This window comes from Micromonas pusilla (genome assembly GCF_000151265.4).
Source record: "Micromonas pusilla CCMP1545 genomic scaffold MICPUCscaffold_1, whole genome shotgun sequence".
NCBI classification, from domain to species: domain Eukaryota; kingdom Viridiplantae; phylum Chlorophyta; class Mamiellophyceae; order Mamiellales; family Mamiellaceae; genus Micromonas; species Micromonas pusilla.
Genome location: NW_003315882.1, coordinates 967313 through 984534, shown reverse-complemented (window position 1 = coordinate 984534; position 17222 = coordinate 967313). Strand labels below are relative to the sequence as shown.

At 61.8% G+C, this 17222-nt stretch overlaps 11 protein-coding genes across 11 annotated transcripts; 7 read left to right on the top strand and 4 right to left on the bottom strand.

Annotated features, from left to right (window-relative positions):
• Positions 1–35: 35 nt before the first annotated feature.
• MICPUCDRAFT_61411 (grf-like transcription factor) lies at positions 36–1490 on the bottom strand (the record flags this gene model as incomplete). Its single annotated transcript, XM_003054946.1, has 1 exon — positions 36–1490. The coding sequence occupies one exon, from the start codon at positions 1488–1490 to the stop codon at positions 36–38; it is 1455 nt and encodes a 484-aa protein (XP_003054992.1).
• Positions 1491–2108: 618 nt separating this feature from the next.
• On the bottom strand, positions 2109–3716 carry MICPUCDRAFT_37936 (uncharacterized protein; the record flags this gene model as incomplete). The annotated part of the gene is made up of 2 exons (XM_003054945.1): positions 2109–2633; positions 2847–3716. 2 exons carry the CDS (start codon positions 3714–3716, stop codon positions 2109–2111), a joined length of 1395 nt encoding a protein of 464 aa, XP_003054991.1.
• Positions 3717–4353: 637 nt separating this feature from the next.
• Positions 4354–5955, top strand: RSP1 (flagellar radial spoke protein; the record flags this gene model as incomplete). Its single annotated transcript, XM_003055484.1, has 1 exon — positions 4354–5955. One exon carries the CDS (start codon positions 4354–4356, stop codon positions 5953–5955), a length of 1602 nt encoding a protein of 533 aa, XP_003055530.1.
• A 44-nt stretch (positions 5956–5999) lies between these two features.
• MICPUCDRAFT_61408 (uncharacterized protein) lies at positions 6000–6667 on the top strand (the record flags this gene model as incomplete). The annotated part of the gene is made up of 1 exon (XM_003055483.1): positions 6000–6667. Exon 1 carries the CDS (start codon positions 6188–6190, stop codon positions 6665–6667), a length of 480 nt encoding a protein of 159 aa, XP_003055529.1. The 5' UTR covers positions 6000–6187.
• A 327-nt stretch (positions 6668–6994) lies between these two features.
• On the top strand, positions 6995–8173 carry MICPUCDRAFT_12706 (uncharacterized protein; the record flags this gene model as incomplete). The annotated part of the gene is made up of 3 exons (XM_003055482.1): positions 6995–7084; positions 7241–7690; positions 7829–8173. 3 exons carry the CDS (start codon positions 6995–6997, stop codon positions 8171–8173), a joined length of 885 nt encoding a protein of 294 aa, XP_003055528.1.
• Positions 8174–8750: 577 nt separating this feature from the next.
• Positions 8751–9776, bottom strand: MICPUCDRAFT_50273 (uncharacterized protein; the record flags this gene model as incomplete). The annotated part of the gene is made up of 1 exon (XM_003054944.1): positions 8751–9776. One exon carries the CDS (start codon positions 9774–9776, stop codon positions 8751–8753), a length of 1026 nt encoding a protein of 341 aa, XP_003054990.1.
• Positions 9777–9938: 162 nt separating this feature from the next.
• On the top strand, positions 9939–11601 carry MICPUCDRAFT_61405 (uncharacterized protein; the record flags this gene model as incomplete). The annotated part of the gene is made up of 4 exons (XM_003055481.1): positions 9939–10382; positions 10567–10624; positions 10755–11079; positions 11285–11601. 4 exons carry the CDS (start codon positions 9939–9941, stop codon positions 11493–11495), a joined length of 1038 nt encoding a protein of 345 aa, XP_003055527.1. The 3' UTR covers positions 11496–11601.
• Positions 11602–11931: 330 nt separating this feature from the next.
• Positions 11932–12684, top strand: MICPUCDRAFT_11510 (uncharacterized protein; the record flags this gene model as incomplete). The annotated part of the gene is made up of 2 exons (XM_003055480.1): positions 11932–12153; positions 12481–12684. Coding segments are annotated over 2 exons (426 nt in total), but the record flags the coding sequence as incomplete, so codon positions are not given.
• Positions 12685–12818: 134 nt separating this feature from the next.
• Positions 12819–13460, bottom strand: MICPUCDRAFT_43815 (uncharacterized protein; the record flags this gene model as incomplete). Its single annotated transcript, XM_003054943.1, has 1 exon — positions 12819–13460. The coding sequence occupies one exon, from the start codon at positions 13458–13460 to the stop codon at positions 12819–12821; it is 642 nt and encodes a 213-aa protein (XP_003054989.1).
• Positions 13461–14068: 608 nt separating this feature from the next.
• MICPUCDRAFT_37930 (uncharacterized protein) lies at positions 14069–14686 on the top strand (the record flags this gene model as incomplete). The annotated part of the gene is made up of 1 exon (XM_003055479.1): positions 14069–14686. The coding sequence occupies one exon, from the start codon at positions 14069–14071 to the stop codon at positions 14684–14686; it is 618 nt and encodes a 205-aa protein (XP_003055525.1).
• Positions 14687–15578: 892 nt separating this feature from the next.
• On the top strand, positions 15579–17180 carry MICPUCDRAFT_50268 (uncharacterized protein; the record flags this gene model as incomplete). Its single annotated transcript, XM_003055478.1, has 1 exon — positions 15579–17180. One exon carries the CDS (start codon positions 15579–15581, stop codon positions 17178–17180), a length of 1602 nt encoding a protein of 533 aa, XP_003055524.1.
• Positions 17181–17222: the final 42 nt, after the last annotated feature.

Genomic DNA, 17222 nt, shown 5'->3' with positions numbered 1-17222 from the left:
TAGAGAAATATTTACAAATCCTCTTTACTGATTTTTCACTGCTGACTCGCCATCATCATCATCATCGCCATGCACGTCGCTGGGTCCATCCCACCCATTCCCATTTGAAAGTGTGCGGGAGGCGTGGGGGCAGCCTGAGGAGCGAGCATCTCGTCTCGGGCGACGGGAGTTGGAGCCGGCGGCTGAGCGCCCATCCCCGCGGCCCACCACAACGCGGCGAACGGGTTTACCATGGCGTTCGGCGGCATCATCGGGAAGCACGTTTGGAACTGGTTCACGTTTGAGGGCTGCAACATCTGCGGGTTGAACCCAAACATGTGCATCGGGTTCGTCGCGCCACTGACGCCTTGCACGTTTTGTTGCGCCTCGGTTTCCTCTTTTTTGTGCAGCTCGTCGAGCGCGGACGCGGCAACTTCGAGCAGGTCATTCTTAGCCATCCCCGACGGCGCCGCGCCCGAGGGAAGCGACACATTCGAGGTCATCCAATGCGGTCGCTTCGCGCCGATGGCTTGGTGATTTCGTCCTTGCGACTTCGACGCGCCCTTTGCGCTGCCGGTCCACCGCATGTGTTTCTGGCAGTGTTTGTGACCCGGCGACGCCATCTCAGAGCAACGCCAGTTCTTTCCGTCGTTCCGGCTGCAGCGTACTTGTCCCACGGGGATGTCCACGTGTTTCCCGTAAGATTTTCGAGGGGCGCCGGCAGCCTGCTTCTCAGCTTTCACCCCCGCTTTCGTCTGCGTCGCTTCTGGATCGTCCGGGAGTTCGATTTTGACGCGGTCGCTGATCTTGCTCAGTATCCAATCCTTGTTGTGAACCTTCGTCGGCACCCCGAACACTTCTTCGTATTTCTTCTGCAGTTGCTTCGTGGACAGACGTTGCCGCAGCGCCTCTTGCGCAGGCGTCGTCTCGATCGATTTCGTCGGCGACGCTTCCACGCGCGCGTCGCTGTTACCCTCGGCGACACGCTCGTGGACGACGTTCCCGTCCGCCGCCGCTCTCGTCTCGTCGTCGTTCGGGCCGCGGTCGCCGCTCGACCCGGCGGCGTGGTCGCCGCTCGACCCGGCGGCGCGGTCGCCGCTCGACCCGGCGGCGTGCTCGCCGCTCGACGTTTGCCCGCCGTTCTCGCCGCTCGACGCCTGCGCGTGCATCTCCAGCGGCCCGCCCGGTGACGTGTTCCATTTTTCCACCCTGCGCTCCTTCTGAGGAGACGCGCTATCTCGCGGCAACGCGGTCCTCGGTTGAAGCGTCGGCGCGGACATCGTGAAAATATCCACGCCGGACGAGAAGATATCTATCTGCTGCTCGGTCGCGCTCGCGGGGGCGCGCGAACGCGGGCTCGTCGCGATATGCGCGCGTATCGAGCGCGCGGCGGTGTTTTCTGCATATGGGAGGGCGGGGGACGCGCATCGTGAGCGCTCGCGAAGACGCGCGGCGAGTATCATCATCGCGAGACCCGCGAAGACGTCGACCATCGCGCGGGCGGAACGCATGACGACGTCGAACGAACGCGCGAAGACTTGACGGAAAAAACTCCGCTGCGCGGAGCCGGAGATGAACGAGAGACGCGAGCGCGCGCGACGATAGGACGCATCGGACGCGGGAGCGATATGCGATGGGGTTGATTTGTAGCGCGCGATTATCTGCGCGTGCCAGGGCGAAGCGCCGGTCGGGTATCGGGTCCGGGCGGTCTCTATCCCGTCGCGAAAAGCAAGTGACAGCGTCGCAGAAAAACTAAAAATCCCCGGGAGATGGACAAGACGGAATACTCGACGTGCGCGGCGCGGCGTCGCACCTCAGGCTGTCGTCGACGCTCGAGATGATATCGTGTTCGATGCCTGGCGTTACGAAGACCGCGAGGTGTGAAGCCGTCTTCGCGCGCCGAAGGAAGTGCGGGAAGCGCAGAAGGAAAAAGACAGCACTGCCACGTGGATCTTGTTTCGCGCGAAATTCGCAGAGATTTTCACGGATATTTTCCACGCGAGCAGAGGCTACACTAGCAGGTAACAGGGTAGCGAGCGGCTAAAGTTGTCGTGGGAGGGAGAGGCGACAGAACGCGTCGTGCGGTCTTCGTCGTCGCGGGCGACGCCAGCGCGCGCGCACGATACGCCTCACACCAGACGCTCCTTGACCTTCTCGAAGTCGACCTTGTAGTCGTCGTCCAGGACCTCGAAGGCGATGCCCGAGGATCGAATCGCGTCCAAGAACGGGCGACCGCCCGCGACGGACGGGGTCAAGACGCCGCCTTCGAACGGAAGCGAGTCTCGTTTCGTCGTGAGCAAGAGCACCATCTCGACGGACAGTCGCGCGGTCTCGTCGTATCCGTCCCCGGCGATGACCTTCGTGCGGATGGTCGTGCCGTCCCCGGCGTTCGCGTGGAGATGATACTCCGTGAACAGCTTGGAGCGGGTTTCCTCGTCGAGGCCTTGACCGAGCTTGAAGAGCTTTCCCTCCGCCTTGAGCTTCTCCTCCTCTTTCTTCGAGCTCGTGTTGGACGACGCCATGGACTTCGCGGCTTGCTCGGTAGGGAACAGCAGGTGCTCGCTGAAGTTCATCTTTCGACCCATCGGCTCCGCGCCGAGGTCTGACAGCAGCCAGTTGGAACGACGCACGAGCCTCGTGTCGAAGAACGCGTACTGGGTTCGACGGGGTCGTCGAGGAGCGACGCGCGGGGTCGACGCGTCGGTCAGTCGAACGCCTCATCGGTCGGTTCAGCGCGCGTTGCGTTGCGTTCGTCGTGAGGAAGCGGCGCGGCGCGGCGCGGGATGCGATGAAGAGACAGACAGACGCGCGGGGTCGCGTCGCGTGGGAACAGAAGCGGTCGGTCGGGAAGGAGGGAGGCGTCGCACCGTGAACGCGCCGGACCACCCTTCGAACTCTTTGAAGTAGCGCACGGAGTTCAGTTCACGGTCCTGATCTTCCGGTCTTTTGCCGTCGCCGACGACCCCACCCAAGGCGAACGGGTTTCCCATTATCTTCGCGACGTGTTTAATCGACGCCGTCATCGCGGCCCTCGTCGCGAGCGTTCCACCCGACGGCGCGCCGCCGTTGGAGAACATGAAGCAGTGCATCTTTTCGACGTCCGCGTCCTTCTTCGCCTTCTTCTTGAGCTCTTCGGAGGTGTAAAACGCGGCGACGTCGGGTAAGCCGCCCGCGCCCGCGGAGTTTGGCACGATCAGGACGTTCTTCTTCTTCGCCCAGTCGTGCATGCCGATGAGCTTGTGCGTGAACGGCACCTCTCCGTTAACGTCCACGTAGTCGCAATCGTACTCGATGCATCCCTCGACCAGGAGATCAGCCTTCGTGTTCAGGAACGGACCGGCGACGTTCAGGACGCAACGGCACTTCAGGATCATCTCGCGAATGTGCGCGGTGCTGTCGATGTTCACCTTGAAGATGTCGGGTCTGTACTTCACGTCCGGGAATTTCTCGAGGACCTCGTCGAGGCGCGCCTGCAGCTTCTCGGGGGTCCGACCGGCGAGCACGAACGTCAAGTCGGTTCCGAGGTTGATCTTGTCGGCGTTCGAGTAGATGTATTCGAGGATGAGCGAACCTGTGTACCCGCTCGCGCCGTAGACGACGAAGGCGTACGGACGATCTTTCTTCTCCACTGTCTTTCCGAAGTACTTACGGAAGAAGTGCCTCAGCTCGTGCTCCTTGATCGTGTCCCAGTACTTCTCGAACAAGTCGGACCTGCCCTCGAAAAAGTGACGGGTCATCGCACTCGCGACGCGGTCGCGCGTGAGAAGGCCGTCGAGGAAATTGGTAGGCCCGCGCACGGACGGGCATTCGTCCTCGAAGTTCTTGATTGACATTCTCTCTCGTCGGATGGCGGTGGCGGCGGCGATACGTGACGCGCGTGCGCGTGCGACACCAGAGTGCGCGTCGATACGACGAGAGTAACGCTTCGACTTCGTCGTCCCGTCCGATGCGATGCGACACTGCAAGATAGAGTGATGAAAGCGAGGCGACCGCGACATCTGAAGGTTCAAGCACACCGTTGAAAGGTAAAATCTGATCGCAGGTATGGAGTCGAAAAATCCTTTTCATCGCAGGCCGCAAATTCAGGTCGTTCCCAAAACGACCGCGACCAAACGAGCGAGAACGGGACGAGGTCAACGTCGAGCACTCGCGACGCGCGTGCACAAGTCGCCTCGCCGAAGGCGCGGGTCAGAGTCGCGAGCGATACCGTCATCGCTTGCTGAGCGACCGGATCGGACCTCGGACGCGTCGATCGTCGTCGTTTGGACGTAAACCCGGAGTCACGTTCGCGGCGTCTGTTGTAATTTCACCCGCGCGAAAGGAATTCGGCAATTCCGTCGTCCTATCGTCCGGAGAAGCGACGCCGCGGACGTCATGGGGAAAGGCGGCGCGGCCGTCGCCGCGCAGAAGAAGCGTGATGAGTCCTACACGGTGGCTGAGCCCGCGGCGAGCGGGTCGCTGAAGCGGGTAAGTCCCCCACCGCCGTGCATCCCGGCGCCGAACGAGGACTTCGGCTCGTTCGGGCCCCCGTTTCCATCCATATTAGGTCGAACGACGAACGCGTCCCTGACCATCCCCGCGCTCTGCCTCTCGCTCCCGCAGCCGAAGTTTCGCCCCCAACCTCCTGAACCGGAGCAAGCGAGCTACCCCGCGAACATCATGTTCGACAGACGCGTCGTTCGCGGGAGCACGTACGCCACGCACGTCGTCTCCGCGCCGGCGCCCGAGGAGAGCGTGACGATGAATCGACGACCGGCGCGACCGCGGATGAAACCCCCGCGAACGCCCGAACCCGTGGAAGGGCGCAGACACATGGACATCCAGACGGACGCGTACCTCGAGGAGCTCATGGACACCGTGCCCGAGGCTGAGGTGATGACGCAGACGGACGCGTTCATGGATCGCCCGCCCACTCCGCTCTTCGTCCCGATGAAGATCGGCGTGGACGTGGAGACCCAGATCGAGGCGGGGGAGCTGTTCGACTTTAACTTTGAAGTCGAACCGATACTCGAGGTGCTCGTCGGTAAGACGCTCGAACAAGGTCTCATGGAGGTGATGCAGGAGGAGGAGCTCGCGGCGATGCGAGCGCACCAGGAGCACTTTGAGCAGCTCAGAAACGCGGAGCTCGTCGCGACGCAACGCATGGAGGCGGCGGAGAAGAGGAAGTTCGAGGAGAAGGAACGCCGCATCGCGCAGGAACGAGAGCGTCTCGAGAGAGAGCGAGCCACGAAAGAGAAGGTTGCCGCGGCGACGTTCGCGCGCGGGTACGTCTCCGGATTACTGGGGAGCGTCTTCGACCGCCTGCACGACTCTGGGTTCTTCTACGACCCCGTGCAGAGAGAGATCGAGAACGAGTTCATGCCCTGGCTCACGGACACCGTCGTCGCGGAGTGTTCCACCGCGGCAATTTCCAGGCGGTGCGTCAGCGACATCATCGCGAAGGCGATCAAGGATGGGATCGCGGCCAGGGAAGCGGGCGTGGCGCGCTTGAAGAAGGAAGCCGAGGAAGCCGCGGCGGCCGCCGCGGCGGCGGTCGCGGCGGAGGAGGCGAAGGCGCTCGCCCTGGAAAAGGAAAAGGAAGAAGCAGCGGAGCTCACGTTGAAGTTGTTCTCGGAACAGGATCCGCCTCTGATCACGGAGGAATCTCTCGCGGAAGCGAAAGCCGCGCTCATGCCTCCGCCGGAGGAGGGTGAGGAACCCGCGGAGGGCGAGGAACCTGCCGAGCCCGCGGAGGGCGAAGAGGCGAAGGAGGGTGAACCCGCGGATGACGAAGAGCCCGCGGCCGCGCCTGAACCACCCCCAGAACCCACGGCTGTGGAGATACTCACCTATTTCTTGGACAACGGGGCGGTCACCGAGGAGCAAATCGCGAAAGCCCTGGCGGAGTACACGCCGCCGGAGGAGGAGGAACCCGAGGAGGCGGAGGCAGAGGCGGAGGCGAGTGCGCCAGCTGCAGAAGAAGCCCCCGCGGCCTGATTTCGACGAAGCACCCATAGAGATAGAATAATTTGACCTTAGGCGGCGTATTATGCGTTTGTTCTATTATCAAAGCAGCTAAAATACAAGGCGTCAGTTCTCCGCGGCTAAAGAACGAACGCGTCAGAGCCCGTCGTCGTAGTCCACGAAATCTTCTGAGCTAAGATTCGTCAGCCCGCTCAACGCGGTTTTCGTTAATAAACGCAGGACGCGATACATCCACGTGCACGCGATGAGCAGGATGATCACGTTTACGCCGCTCAACTCGTCGCCGCGGCGCCGCGGACGCGCGCGGTTCGTGTTATTCTCTTCACGGACTGGAAATCCTTCTGGCAGTTGGTTTGGCCACTTGACCTCCTTGTACGGACTCGCCGCGCTACCGGCTCCGCGCCTTGTTTCGCTCAGGATGCCCTTCGGCATCGGACTCCGTGAAGTCGTCGCTTCCGCTACTTCGCTATCGTGTCTATCGTGTTCGCCAGAACCCCCGCCAGAACCCCCCACCGCCTCTTCTTCGCCGTGGACGGTCATCAGAGTTCGTTACTCCCGTTCGTCCTCGTCGCCAAAAGCCATCGCTCGGTCGCTGCGCGTCGCCGTCGCGCGCCTTGATCTCTCGCGGGCACTGTGTTTCGTTCTCGCGAGTTTATCTAACACACGCGCGCTGCCGTTCGCGCGGCGTGCGGTGGTCTGTCGCGCCGGTCCTCGGTGGAACTGAACACGTGTTTTCTCTGCTTGACGGACCTGGTCGGTCGCGCTCGCACTCATCAGCTCGCGATCTCGATCTCGCGTCCAGTCGTCGCGGGCCGGCTACAGTACACCACCACCCAGCCAGCTGACACGGGACTTTCGCCAGACTTCGCCCGCGCACTCCACGAGCGTCATGCTCGCCCGCGGATCATCGATGCCCTGCGAAGCGCGTTGTTCTCCCGGTAACCTCGTCCTCGCCGAGCGGCTGTCCTCGCGCTCGAGGCCGCGAGTCAAGACGTGCGGCGCGGACGTTCGTCGTCGTCGTCGTCGTCCTCTCCATCGCTCGTCCGTCGTCATGGCGGCGGTATCCGAGAGCTGCTGTCGCGATCTCCTCGTCGTAGGCCCCGGAGTTCTCGGCAGTCTCGTGTGCCAACGATGGCTCAAGGTGCGAGCGCTCGCCTCGTCTCGTCGATCGCGCGTTCGACGCGCGCGCTCGACGACCGATCTCGACCCTCGTCGCTTTTTTTCCATTGTTTCCCAACAGAACGCGAGCGAATTCGTCTCCCTCTCGCTCACGCGCCGCTCGAACGGTCACGCGCAGACGTTCCCCGCGGCGACGGTGATCGGCCAGACGAACACGGACGCGTCGCACGAGCGGTTGGTCGCCCTCGGAATCTCGCCGCGTTTGAAAGCGGACGCGGGGGAGTCTCGCCGATTCCCGTTCGTCGTCTTCAGCGCGCCGCCGTCCGGAAGCGACGACTACACCGCCGAGGTCGAAGCCGCGCTGAAGCTGTGGGACGGCACCGGTGGATTCGTGTTCACGAGCAGCACCGCGGTGTACGCGGGTAAAGACGGCGAGGACTGCGACGAGACCACGGCGCAGTTCCAAATCGGTGAGTCCCCGAGGGCGGACAAGTTGCTGAACGCGGAAGCCGCGGTTCTGGGCGCCGGCGGGTGCGTCGTGCGCCTGTCCGGTCTGTATCACTCCCAACGCGGGGCACACATGTACTTTTTGAAGACCCCGACGTTGGCGTCCAGACCCGACGCGCTGGTGCGTCCTCGTAGTGCTTGTCCTCGTGACCCCCACTCGCGCCCTCTCGTGGAACGAACGTCTCGCGGTGGTTCGCGTCTTCGGTTGAACGAACAGTGAACGAACGCGCATCCTTTTTCGCCCTCGACGAAACCGCAGGTGAACCTCGTGCACTACGAAGACGCCGCGGCCGCTTGCGTGCGCGCGTTATCCGCGCAGCTCGAGGGCAGCTCGGAGGGTGGCGAGATATTCCTCGCCACGGACGGCGTGCCCGTTACGCGAGAGAAGATGGTCGAGGCGTGTCTGGCGTGCCCCGACGCGTACGACGACGGAGCGATGCCGGAGTTTAGCGTGAGCGACGGGCCGCTCGGGAAGAGCATGACGAATCCGCAAACGCGCGAGAAGCTCGGCTGGGAGCCGGTGTATCCGAGCTTCGTCGAGTTCGTCGCTGCGGGCGCGAAAGACTCGTTCTATCCTCCGAAGAAGAAGAACACGTGGAGTTAGGAGGCGTGAGAGAGTGAGATGAGAGAGTACTGGTCCAGAAAAAAATCCCTATTCATGAAAACCCGGATGCAGCACCGCGGTCATTCTGCGCCTTCATCTCACGCGACTGACCGGTCAAGACTCATTTTTGACCGGTGGATCCACGATGAAGAATGGCCGTGCTGATTGAACGTGTTCGATTTCCGATTTCCGGAACCAGCATTTACTAAAATTCTTAATTTTAGAAATCCGGCAATTTACCATTGTTCCGACTGAACGACTACTCCGGCGAAATTTGCCGTGAAACTTGTATCCCATACGAATCCCCCGTAGTGTAGTTCGGTTATCACGCCAGCCTCTCACGTTGGCGACCCGGGTTCGAATCCCGGCGGGGGAACACTTCCTTTTGCTCTTTGAGTAGAAGAACAGAGGTCGATGCTTCGTGGATAAAGCATTTTGTGTTGCTAGCGCTGATGTGGGCGAGGCCTCGGTTTTTTTGGTTTTGGTTTTGGTTTTTTGGTTTTTTGTGATGGATGAAGGAAGTGGCAGTGAGATCTTCTTACATAACTCACGGCGTCTAACTACCGCTTAACTAGCCCTACCGCTTCGTCGCGGTCGCCGTCGCCTTACTCTGAGACATCACGATGTCCGCGGTGAGTTCCTCCGCGGACTTAACGATGCCCCACACGTCCAGCTCCTGAGGCACGTCGAAGGGCGCGGTCGTCGTAGGCGTCGGCGGCGGAGGAGGAGGACTCGGCGTCGGCGGAGGCACGGCAGCTTCGCCAACCTCTTCTGACGCGACATTCTCATTCGGCATCTTCCCCGCCCCCGCCTCGCGCTTCAGCGCCGCGGCGACGTCGGCGGCGGCGGCCAACACCGCGGGGTCGTCCTCGTCCTCGACGTCACCCACTTTCCGCTGGTCTCTCATGAACGCGTACGCGTCCTCGATGGAATCGACGTTCGCGTCGCCGCCGGCGGCGTCGTCTTTCGCAGGCGGCGCCGCAGTGTCGGTCAACGTCTCCGCCGTCGGGGGCTCCGCCGCGTACGTCGTCGCCGTCGTTCCCGCCGCCGCCGCCGTCTCCGTCTCCGTCTCCGTCGGGCTCGACGTCGACGCGCGCACGACTTCGGGGTCCAAGTACCTGTCGAAGAGCTCCACGGGAACCATGGGCTTCAAAAGCTCGCGTCCGGGGGCTTCCGCGACGATGCCTCGCTCTTCGAGCATCTCCGTAATCTCCTCCGCTCGGCGGAGGAGCTCCGCGGCTTTGTCCTGGGGCGGACGAGGATCTTGCATCAGCGTGTTCAACTCCGCGGGGAACCGCGCCGCGACGCCGAAGAGCTCGCCGCTCTGCAGGAGATCGAGCGCCTCGGTGGCACCACCGAGCGCGACGCGCGGGGCCATGACGAACGCGGTCAGCGGATCGTTCGCGACGCGCTCCAGAGGCGTCCGCCTCCGAGAAGCGCCGGAATCGTCCGCGGTCGCGCCGCGCGCGTTCTCCGTCGTGGACGCGTCCGCGTCCGCCGCGCGCGTCGCGATGTCGCGATCGCGCGTCGATCGGCGGCTATGCGACGCGGGGTTCGCGCGATGGAACGAGCCCGCGTGAGCGAGACGCGCGGTCGTCGCCATGGTGGTGTCGGGTTGCTGGACAGGAAGAGTGAACAGATAAGCGGCGCGGTAGAACTTTTTTCCCTCGCTGGATGCGCTCGCGCTCGCGATCACCGACCCACCGAGTCGGTCAATTTTCACCGCAATTTTTTTTCGTTGAAAGGTTTTTTTTCTTGATCGCCGATGACGAGAATCTGGAGGCTCTGCTTGCCCGATGGAGATGGAGGTTGCTCGTTCATCAAACGAAAGGCGGAAGAAACGCCAAGCCACAACCGTCGCGCATCAGTCGGCAGCTGGGGCCTCGCCCTCGCCAGCCCGGATAACATGTCCGCCATCGCGTGCATCGGCGTCCCCGTCGCGACACGCGCGCTCGCCGCGCGTCGCACGGCCGGGACCGCGGCGTCCGCGAGATCGACGACCGTCGTCGTCGCGACGCGCGGTGCCGGCGCGTCGCCGCCGTCGGCTCGACTTTGCGGAAAGACGAGCGCGGTCGTCGCGAAGCGCTCGCTTCGAGGGACGTCCGCCCCTTTCGTCGCGCACGCCGCGCGCGGCGATGCGACGAGGACGAGCGCGGCCGCTCTGGAAGTCGCCGCGCCCGTGGACGGCGAGGAGGACGCGAAGAAGCAGGTGCGCGCGCCGATCTCGTCGCTGAAAAATATCTTCTCGTGCTCGTTCGTGCGTTCGATATTCCGCCGGCGTCACCCTTTCAACTCCTGGTACGGCCTCGAAGGATTGAAACGACCCCGGTACGCGCGCGAGCGACGCGACGTCCTGACACCGTCTTCCCTGCCACCATCCTATTCTCTCGCAGATGTACGTCAAGATCGTCATCGCCGTCGCCGTCGCCGCGCTGGCGCTCGCGTTTCCATGTGCGTCGCGTCGCGTCGCGTCGATCGTTTTTCATCGTCGCGTTTCAAAACGCCGCCGCCGCCGCCGCGCGCGAGCGCTCTCGCCGTTCGATCCGCGTTCTCACCCTCGCCATCTCGCATCCTCTAACAGGCGCATCGCTCGCCGCGGCGAAAGCGAAGGGCGGCGCCGTCGTGGCCGCGGGGCCGATCCCCTTCCTGCCGTACACGCACAACCAGATCCTCCACGCGGTGAACCTCGGGTCGTTGCCCGCGTGGTTCTCCCTCGTGTTCCTCCCGCGGTGGAGGCACACGAAGACGATCACGCTCTTCACCGCGGTGGCGTACTCGCTGTTGTACGTCACCCTCGCGTACGTTCTCTTCTCGAAGGCGATATTCTCCCTAGACATCGCCTCGTTCAGCACGACCGCCGGGATCGGTCGGATGTTCTCGGACGCGACGGCGGTGCTCGCGGGGTGGTAGGGATCCCCTCACTTTCCCGTATCTTCGTTCGTTTTCGTTACATATCATGGTCTACCTCTGCATCACTCAAATTACACCGTCCCGCCTCTTATCTACCGCGTCGGTCTCCCCACGTCTTATATCGCTCGCGTTATGACTTGACAAACTACTCGGGCGTGTGCGTGTCTGATTGTTTTTTTGTGCGGGTGACTCTAACAAGTGGGCGCACTTCATCGTCTTCGACCTGTGGACCGCGCGCTTCTTCGTCATGGACTCCGCGAGTGCGGGGATACCGCACCTGTTGGTCGTGCCGTGCATTCTCGCGTGCATGTTCTTCGGCCCGCTCGGGCTGGTGTCTTACGTCACCGTGCGCAAGCTGTGCCAGACGGCGCAGACGCGGAACCCGTTGTCGACGAAGACGTTCAAGTTTTGAATCGACGCGCGAAGCTCGCGAGAGAGGGGGAGAGAGAGCGAGGAGAGCGCGCGGCTTGCGCGATAGTTAGCTAGTTTGGCGTTTAGGAGTAAGTTAGAAGTGCGCGAATACACGGAATACACGGAAAACACGCGTCGAGTCCCGAGTCCTGGAATACGCCAACGTGGAATATAAAAAAAAAATCGCGTTTTCATCACGACGAAGGTTTGCGGTCCAGTGCAGTGCTTGCGTCATTTTGAAACGCAGCGGGGGGGCGCGTCCGAGACGTCCCTTACCACCCGCGAGGATGTTCGGCAAGATGTTCGCGGGGGGGAAAGGGGGCGCCCAACCCGCGGGCGGCGGAGGACCAGGCTTGGGAGTGGGAACGATGCCGATGGGGGGCGCCCAACCCCAGACCGCGGGTGGAGGGGCCGCGGGAGGGATGGCGATGTCAGCGGAGGACGTAAAGGAGGCTTTCCGGGAGTTTGATCTGGACAAGAACGGTTACGTAGGCGCGGCGGAGATATCTCACATCTTGCAGAGCATGGGAGAGAAGGCGACGGACGACGAGGTGGACGAGATGATCCTCATGGCGGACTTGGACGGGGACGGGCAAGTGAGCTTCGACGAATTCTTCAAGCTCATAAACTCTTTTCAAGGGATGCCGCCACCGCCCGGGGTGTCGCTGCAAGGGATGGGGAAAGGAATGGATGGGTCTTCGATGCAACCGCCGCCACCGGGGAACCCGGTACAGGACATGGAGTCGTTCCAAAAGATGCACGGCCTGGACAACGACGCGTTGAAAAAAGTGTACAAGCAGTTCTTATCAGTCGACGCGGACAAGTCCGGGATGGTAGACGTGAACGAATTCTGCCGCCTCCTTCGCGTGGACCGGTCGCCGTTCGTCGAGCGGCTGTTCTCGATGTTCGACTCCGACCGCACCGGGCTCATAGACCTGAAGGAGTTCGTCGTCGGTCTTTCAAACGTCGGCACCGCGGCGAGAGAGGACAAGGTGAAGTTCGCGTTCCAAGTCTTCGACCTGGACGGCAGCGGGAGCATCGACGCGGACGAGCTGCGTAAGATCGTCAAGGCGACGAACATGGCGAGCGAGAAACAGTTGACTCGCAAGGTGGAGTGGCTCATGAAGCAGTGCGACTCGGACGGAGACGGGCAGATATCCTTCGACGAGTTCGTGAACCTCGCGAAGAAATTCCCGAACATAGTTTTTCCCGCCTACAGCCTCGCGAGCGGGCTCGGTGGGCTCTCGAAGTGACGGGGCGGGGACTTTTTTAAGTATTAGCAACGCAGAGTCGACATCTCTCCTCGTCCAGCACTCGACCATCATCACTCCGTCCCGAACGCGCGGTCCCCGGCGTCGCCTAACCCGGGGATAATGTATCCGGCATCGTTCAGCTCCTCGTCGATCATCGCCGCGTACACGCGCAACCCTGGGTACTTATCCGATAACACCGTGAGCGCGGGCGGGCACGTCACGACGCACACGACGCGAATGTCGCTCACCTTCGCGCCCCGGCTGACGCACTCGTCGATCGCTTTCACGATCGTGCCCCCGGTCGCGAGCATCGGGTCCGAGATGAGGACGCGCTGTCCTTCGGGGAACTGCGACGGGAGCTTGTTCAGGTACATCTTCGCCTCGAGCGTCTCTTCGTCGCGCGCGAATCCGAGGTGGTACGTGTTCGTCACGGGAAGCACGGTTTTCGCCTCCTCCAGGAGCACCAACCCCGCGCGTAATATCGGAACGACCGCGATCGGCTGATTCGGGTCTACCATCTCCACCGTCGCGGTGCCCACAGGACCCTCGACCTCGGCGCTGAACGTGGGAAGCCAGTCGCGCGCGGCTTCGTAGATGAGCAGCCGGCCGAGCTCGCCGAGGGTGCTCCTGAAAATCGAAGGAGGCGTCATCGCGTTCCTCGCGATGGCGAGCCAGTGATTAATCAAGGGATGAGGGGGCACGAAGACGAGCATCTGGTTCGTGGAAGGGCCCTTGGCGCGTTCGGGTTCGCCCTCCGACTTCGCCTCGTCATCCGCCGCCGCCGCGCGCGCGACCGCGAGCCGGAGCCCTGGACGAAGCGGCGGCGTTGGTTTCCTCCTCGAACGCTCGTTTCTCCTCGCCGTCCCCGTCGCCGAAAGCGAACACGCCGCGACGCTGCTCGCCATGGTCACTCGCGGGATCGCTCAGGAACGTACGAAGGATGCGAGGCGGTCCCGACGTGTATCGAACGACGCGGCCGCGACGGATGCGAAAAAGTGACGTGACCATGAAGCAGTCTCGGCTTTTTGGATAAGTCGGACGATGGTCCCCGCTCGCGACGCCACACACCGTCGCGCGCGATCAACCGCGGCGAGTCTGGTCGATCGTCCGAGTCGCAGAAGTCATGTCCGCCGCCACCTCCGCCGCTAGACTTGCGCCGCCGTCCCACGCGCGGGCGTTACGCACGCACCGACGCTCGGCGACCGCACCCCGTCGCGCTGCGAACGCTCCCTTGCGATGCGTCGCCGCCGCTGCCGTCGAGCGCGACTCCGTCAGTCTCGTGCTTCTCGCCGGCGGCGTCGGCAAGAGGATGGGAGCGAACATGCCGAAGCAGTATCTCCCCCTCCTCGGAACGCCGATCGCGCTGTACAGCCTGAAGAAGTTCGCGGAGATGGACGAGGTCGGCGAGATCGTCGTCGTGTGCGATCCGTCCTACCGCGACGTCTTCGAGGAGTGCGCGGTGTCGAAACCGGTCAAGTTCGCGCTCCCGGGGAAGGAGAGACAAGACTCGGTGTTCAACGGTCTCTCCGAAGTGCGCGACGGCGCCGCGCTCGCCGCGATCCACGACTCCGCGCGACCTCTCGTGTCCCTCGACGACGCGAGACGGTGTTTCCAAGACGCGATGGAGCACGGCGCGGCGGTGCTCGCGGTGAAGTGCAAGGCGACGGTGAAGGAGGCGAACGACGACTTGTCCATCGCTAAAACATTGGACCGAAGTAAGCTGTGGGAGATGCAGACGCCGCAGGTCATCAAGCCGGAGATTCTCAAGGAAGGGTTCAAGCTCGTGAACGAGAAAGGGTACGAGGTGACGGACGACGTGAGCATCGTCGAGTTCATGGGACGACGGGTGCAAATCACCGAGGGGAGTTACGTGAACATCAAGGTGACGACGCCGGAGGACATGTTCATCGCGGAGCGGCTCATGAACGAAGACCAATAGAAAGAGGGTGCGGCGCGATTTCATCGTCGTCTCAGAAGCGCGCGTCCGCGTCGCCCGGGCGCGCTGCCGGAGGGACGCGGCGTCGCGGCGGCGCCGGGCGCCGCCGCGGCGTCGTCCGTCGCGTGAGTAGTTATTGTATTACAACGATCCCATCGACGCGTATGAAGGACACGCGCGCGCCGAGTTTATCGCCGACGCGCGGCGACCGCGCGCGCGCGAAGACGTCGCGTCGCGGTCGCCGCACGCGCCGGCGTGCAAGCGAACACTCTAAAAAGTTACAGTCACGCAGCGCAGTCCGCACTCCAAATCCACTCGTAGTGGTCGCTGAATTGGGCCAATCGCGGTCGCGCGTCTTCAAACACACACGCACCACGCCGTCCATCGCGGTTGTGATAATCTTGATCGCCGTCTCCCGTGAACCTGTCACAGGCGGCGAGTGGAAACCGCGTAACGTGCTCGTCACCCGAGCACCTCCGCAGAGATGGTGCGTCTCGCGCGGCACGAGAACACATTCATCGCCCCGACGATAACACCCAGGACGCGACGATCGATCCTCGCGATCTCTCTCTCTCTCTCTTCCTCTCTCCACGAACTGACGAGTGTCATCTTTCCTACGCAGGGTGCTAAACACGAGACGCGGATAAGAAACTCGTCCTTCATCCCCCTGGGCTTCAACTTCGTGAAGGTGAGACCTCCGTTCTCGCGCGCGACGATCCCCGCGCGTTTGTTCTCAACTCATTGTCGAATAACTCTTCGAAATTCCGCGACTTTGCGATCGCACAACCGCGTGCTGGTTTCCCCTGGACCTGAGCGGTATCCCCCGCGTGCACACCATGAGGTAATCTCCTAACGTTCTCGTCACCACCGCGTGCATCCCATCTTCTCGCAGGAAATGGCCGAGAAACTTATGAACGACTCTGATAAGGACGGCTTGATCGACTTCATACGGATGACGCGAATGCTGTTTCACTACGAGTACCTGGAGTCGAGGGATCGCTTGAAGCTAAACTTCGAGCTTGTGACCGCGGCGCAGGATGATAACGAGACACTCGTGAACGTCACGGAGGCGCAGCTGAGCCCTTCGGAATTTCACTCGCTCTCCGTGGATTTTGTCGGAGACTTCTGCTCGCTCTTAGCGGACGCGAACTACTCGCTCCTGACACAGAAAGAGTGGGAGGTAGCGATGGCGGAGAATTTCATGTTCAACTTGCCCTGCGACATCGCGTGGGATAAGTTCGACAAGAACCTGCTCAGCTCGTTTCTGAAGCAGAATCCAGCTCTCAGTCAAGGACTGCCGCAGTTCGCGGACTCCGCGTTGCTTTTCAAGCGCGGCAACGGCACCGCCGTGGCTAAGGGAATGTTCATCCAACAAAAGGTCGAGATGCTGATCGACATGGCCTTGGTAGAGCCGTTTCTTTGGTTGATAGGGAAACCGAGGGTCGTCATCGCGTCCATGGACGGCTACGCCGTGCCGGGCGCCAAGGAGAAACGACACGACGTCAGCACGGTCGAGCGCAAGACGTTGCGTAGACTGCTCCCCACCCCGTTCGCAGTGTTGAAAAGCTTTTTCTCCACCATGGAACTTCAAGAGCCGACGTTTAAGGAGCTGGTCATACTGTACCGGATGGACAAGCCCGAGGGTGACCAAAAAGCCGCCGTCGGCGGAGCGGGGCCGCTCGTGATTAAGTCTTTCCACGACGTCCCGATGGCGGACGTTGAGATGGTTTTTCCCGAGGTCAGAATCACGGTGAAATTCTTAGACATGCTCATCAACGTCACGCTCATGATCGTCGCCGTCTTCACGTTCATCGGGACGCTGATGGGCAGCATCGTGTGGTCCACGCAAACTATCAGCCTCATATCCATGTTGTGTGGCAAAGTCGCGCAGTCAATTTTCGCGCTGATGAACAAACAAGTGCGATACACCGCCATGATGGCGAATCAGCTCAAGTCCAAGAGCTCGAACAGTCAGATCGGGTTGCTGATGCATACAATGGAGTCGATGGAGGATCAGGAGTGCAAAGAAATGATTCTGTCGTACAGCATCTTAACCGCGCACGGAAAGAGCATGACGCTCAAGGAGATCGACACCGCGTGTGAGGCTTTGATGCACGATCACTTTGGACTTAACGTAGACTTCGACGTTGAGGGCGCGATCGTGAAGCTCCTTCGCGAGAGGTTGGTAGAGCAAACGTCAGGCGTGTTGTACACCGCGACGCCGTTGAAGAAGGCGCTGCAGAGACTGGACAAAAAGTGGGACAATCTGTTCAACTATCGCGACACCGCGAAGAAATTGGACAAGAAGGACAAGAAGGAGACGGAGGCGAGGGCGGGGTACCAGAACGCGGAGGCGACGCTCCAGCAAAATCTGGCGAACAGCGACCGTGACCGGGCCAAGGTGGTCAGTCGCTTGAAGGAGCAGCAAGACGAGATCTCGAAGAGGATCAAAGAGTTAGAAGAGAAGATGACTGGTTATAAGTGGCGCACCGGTTGAACCGGCGACTGGGTTTCCCGACGCGCGATCGATCGATGAATG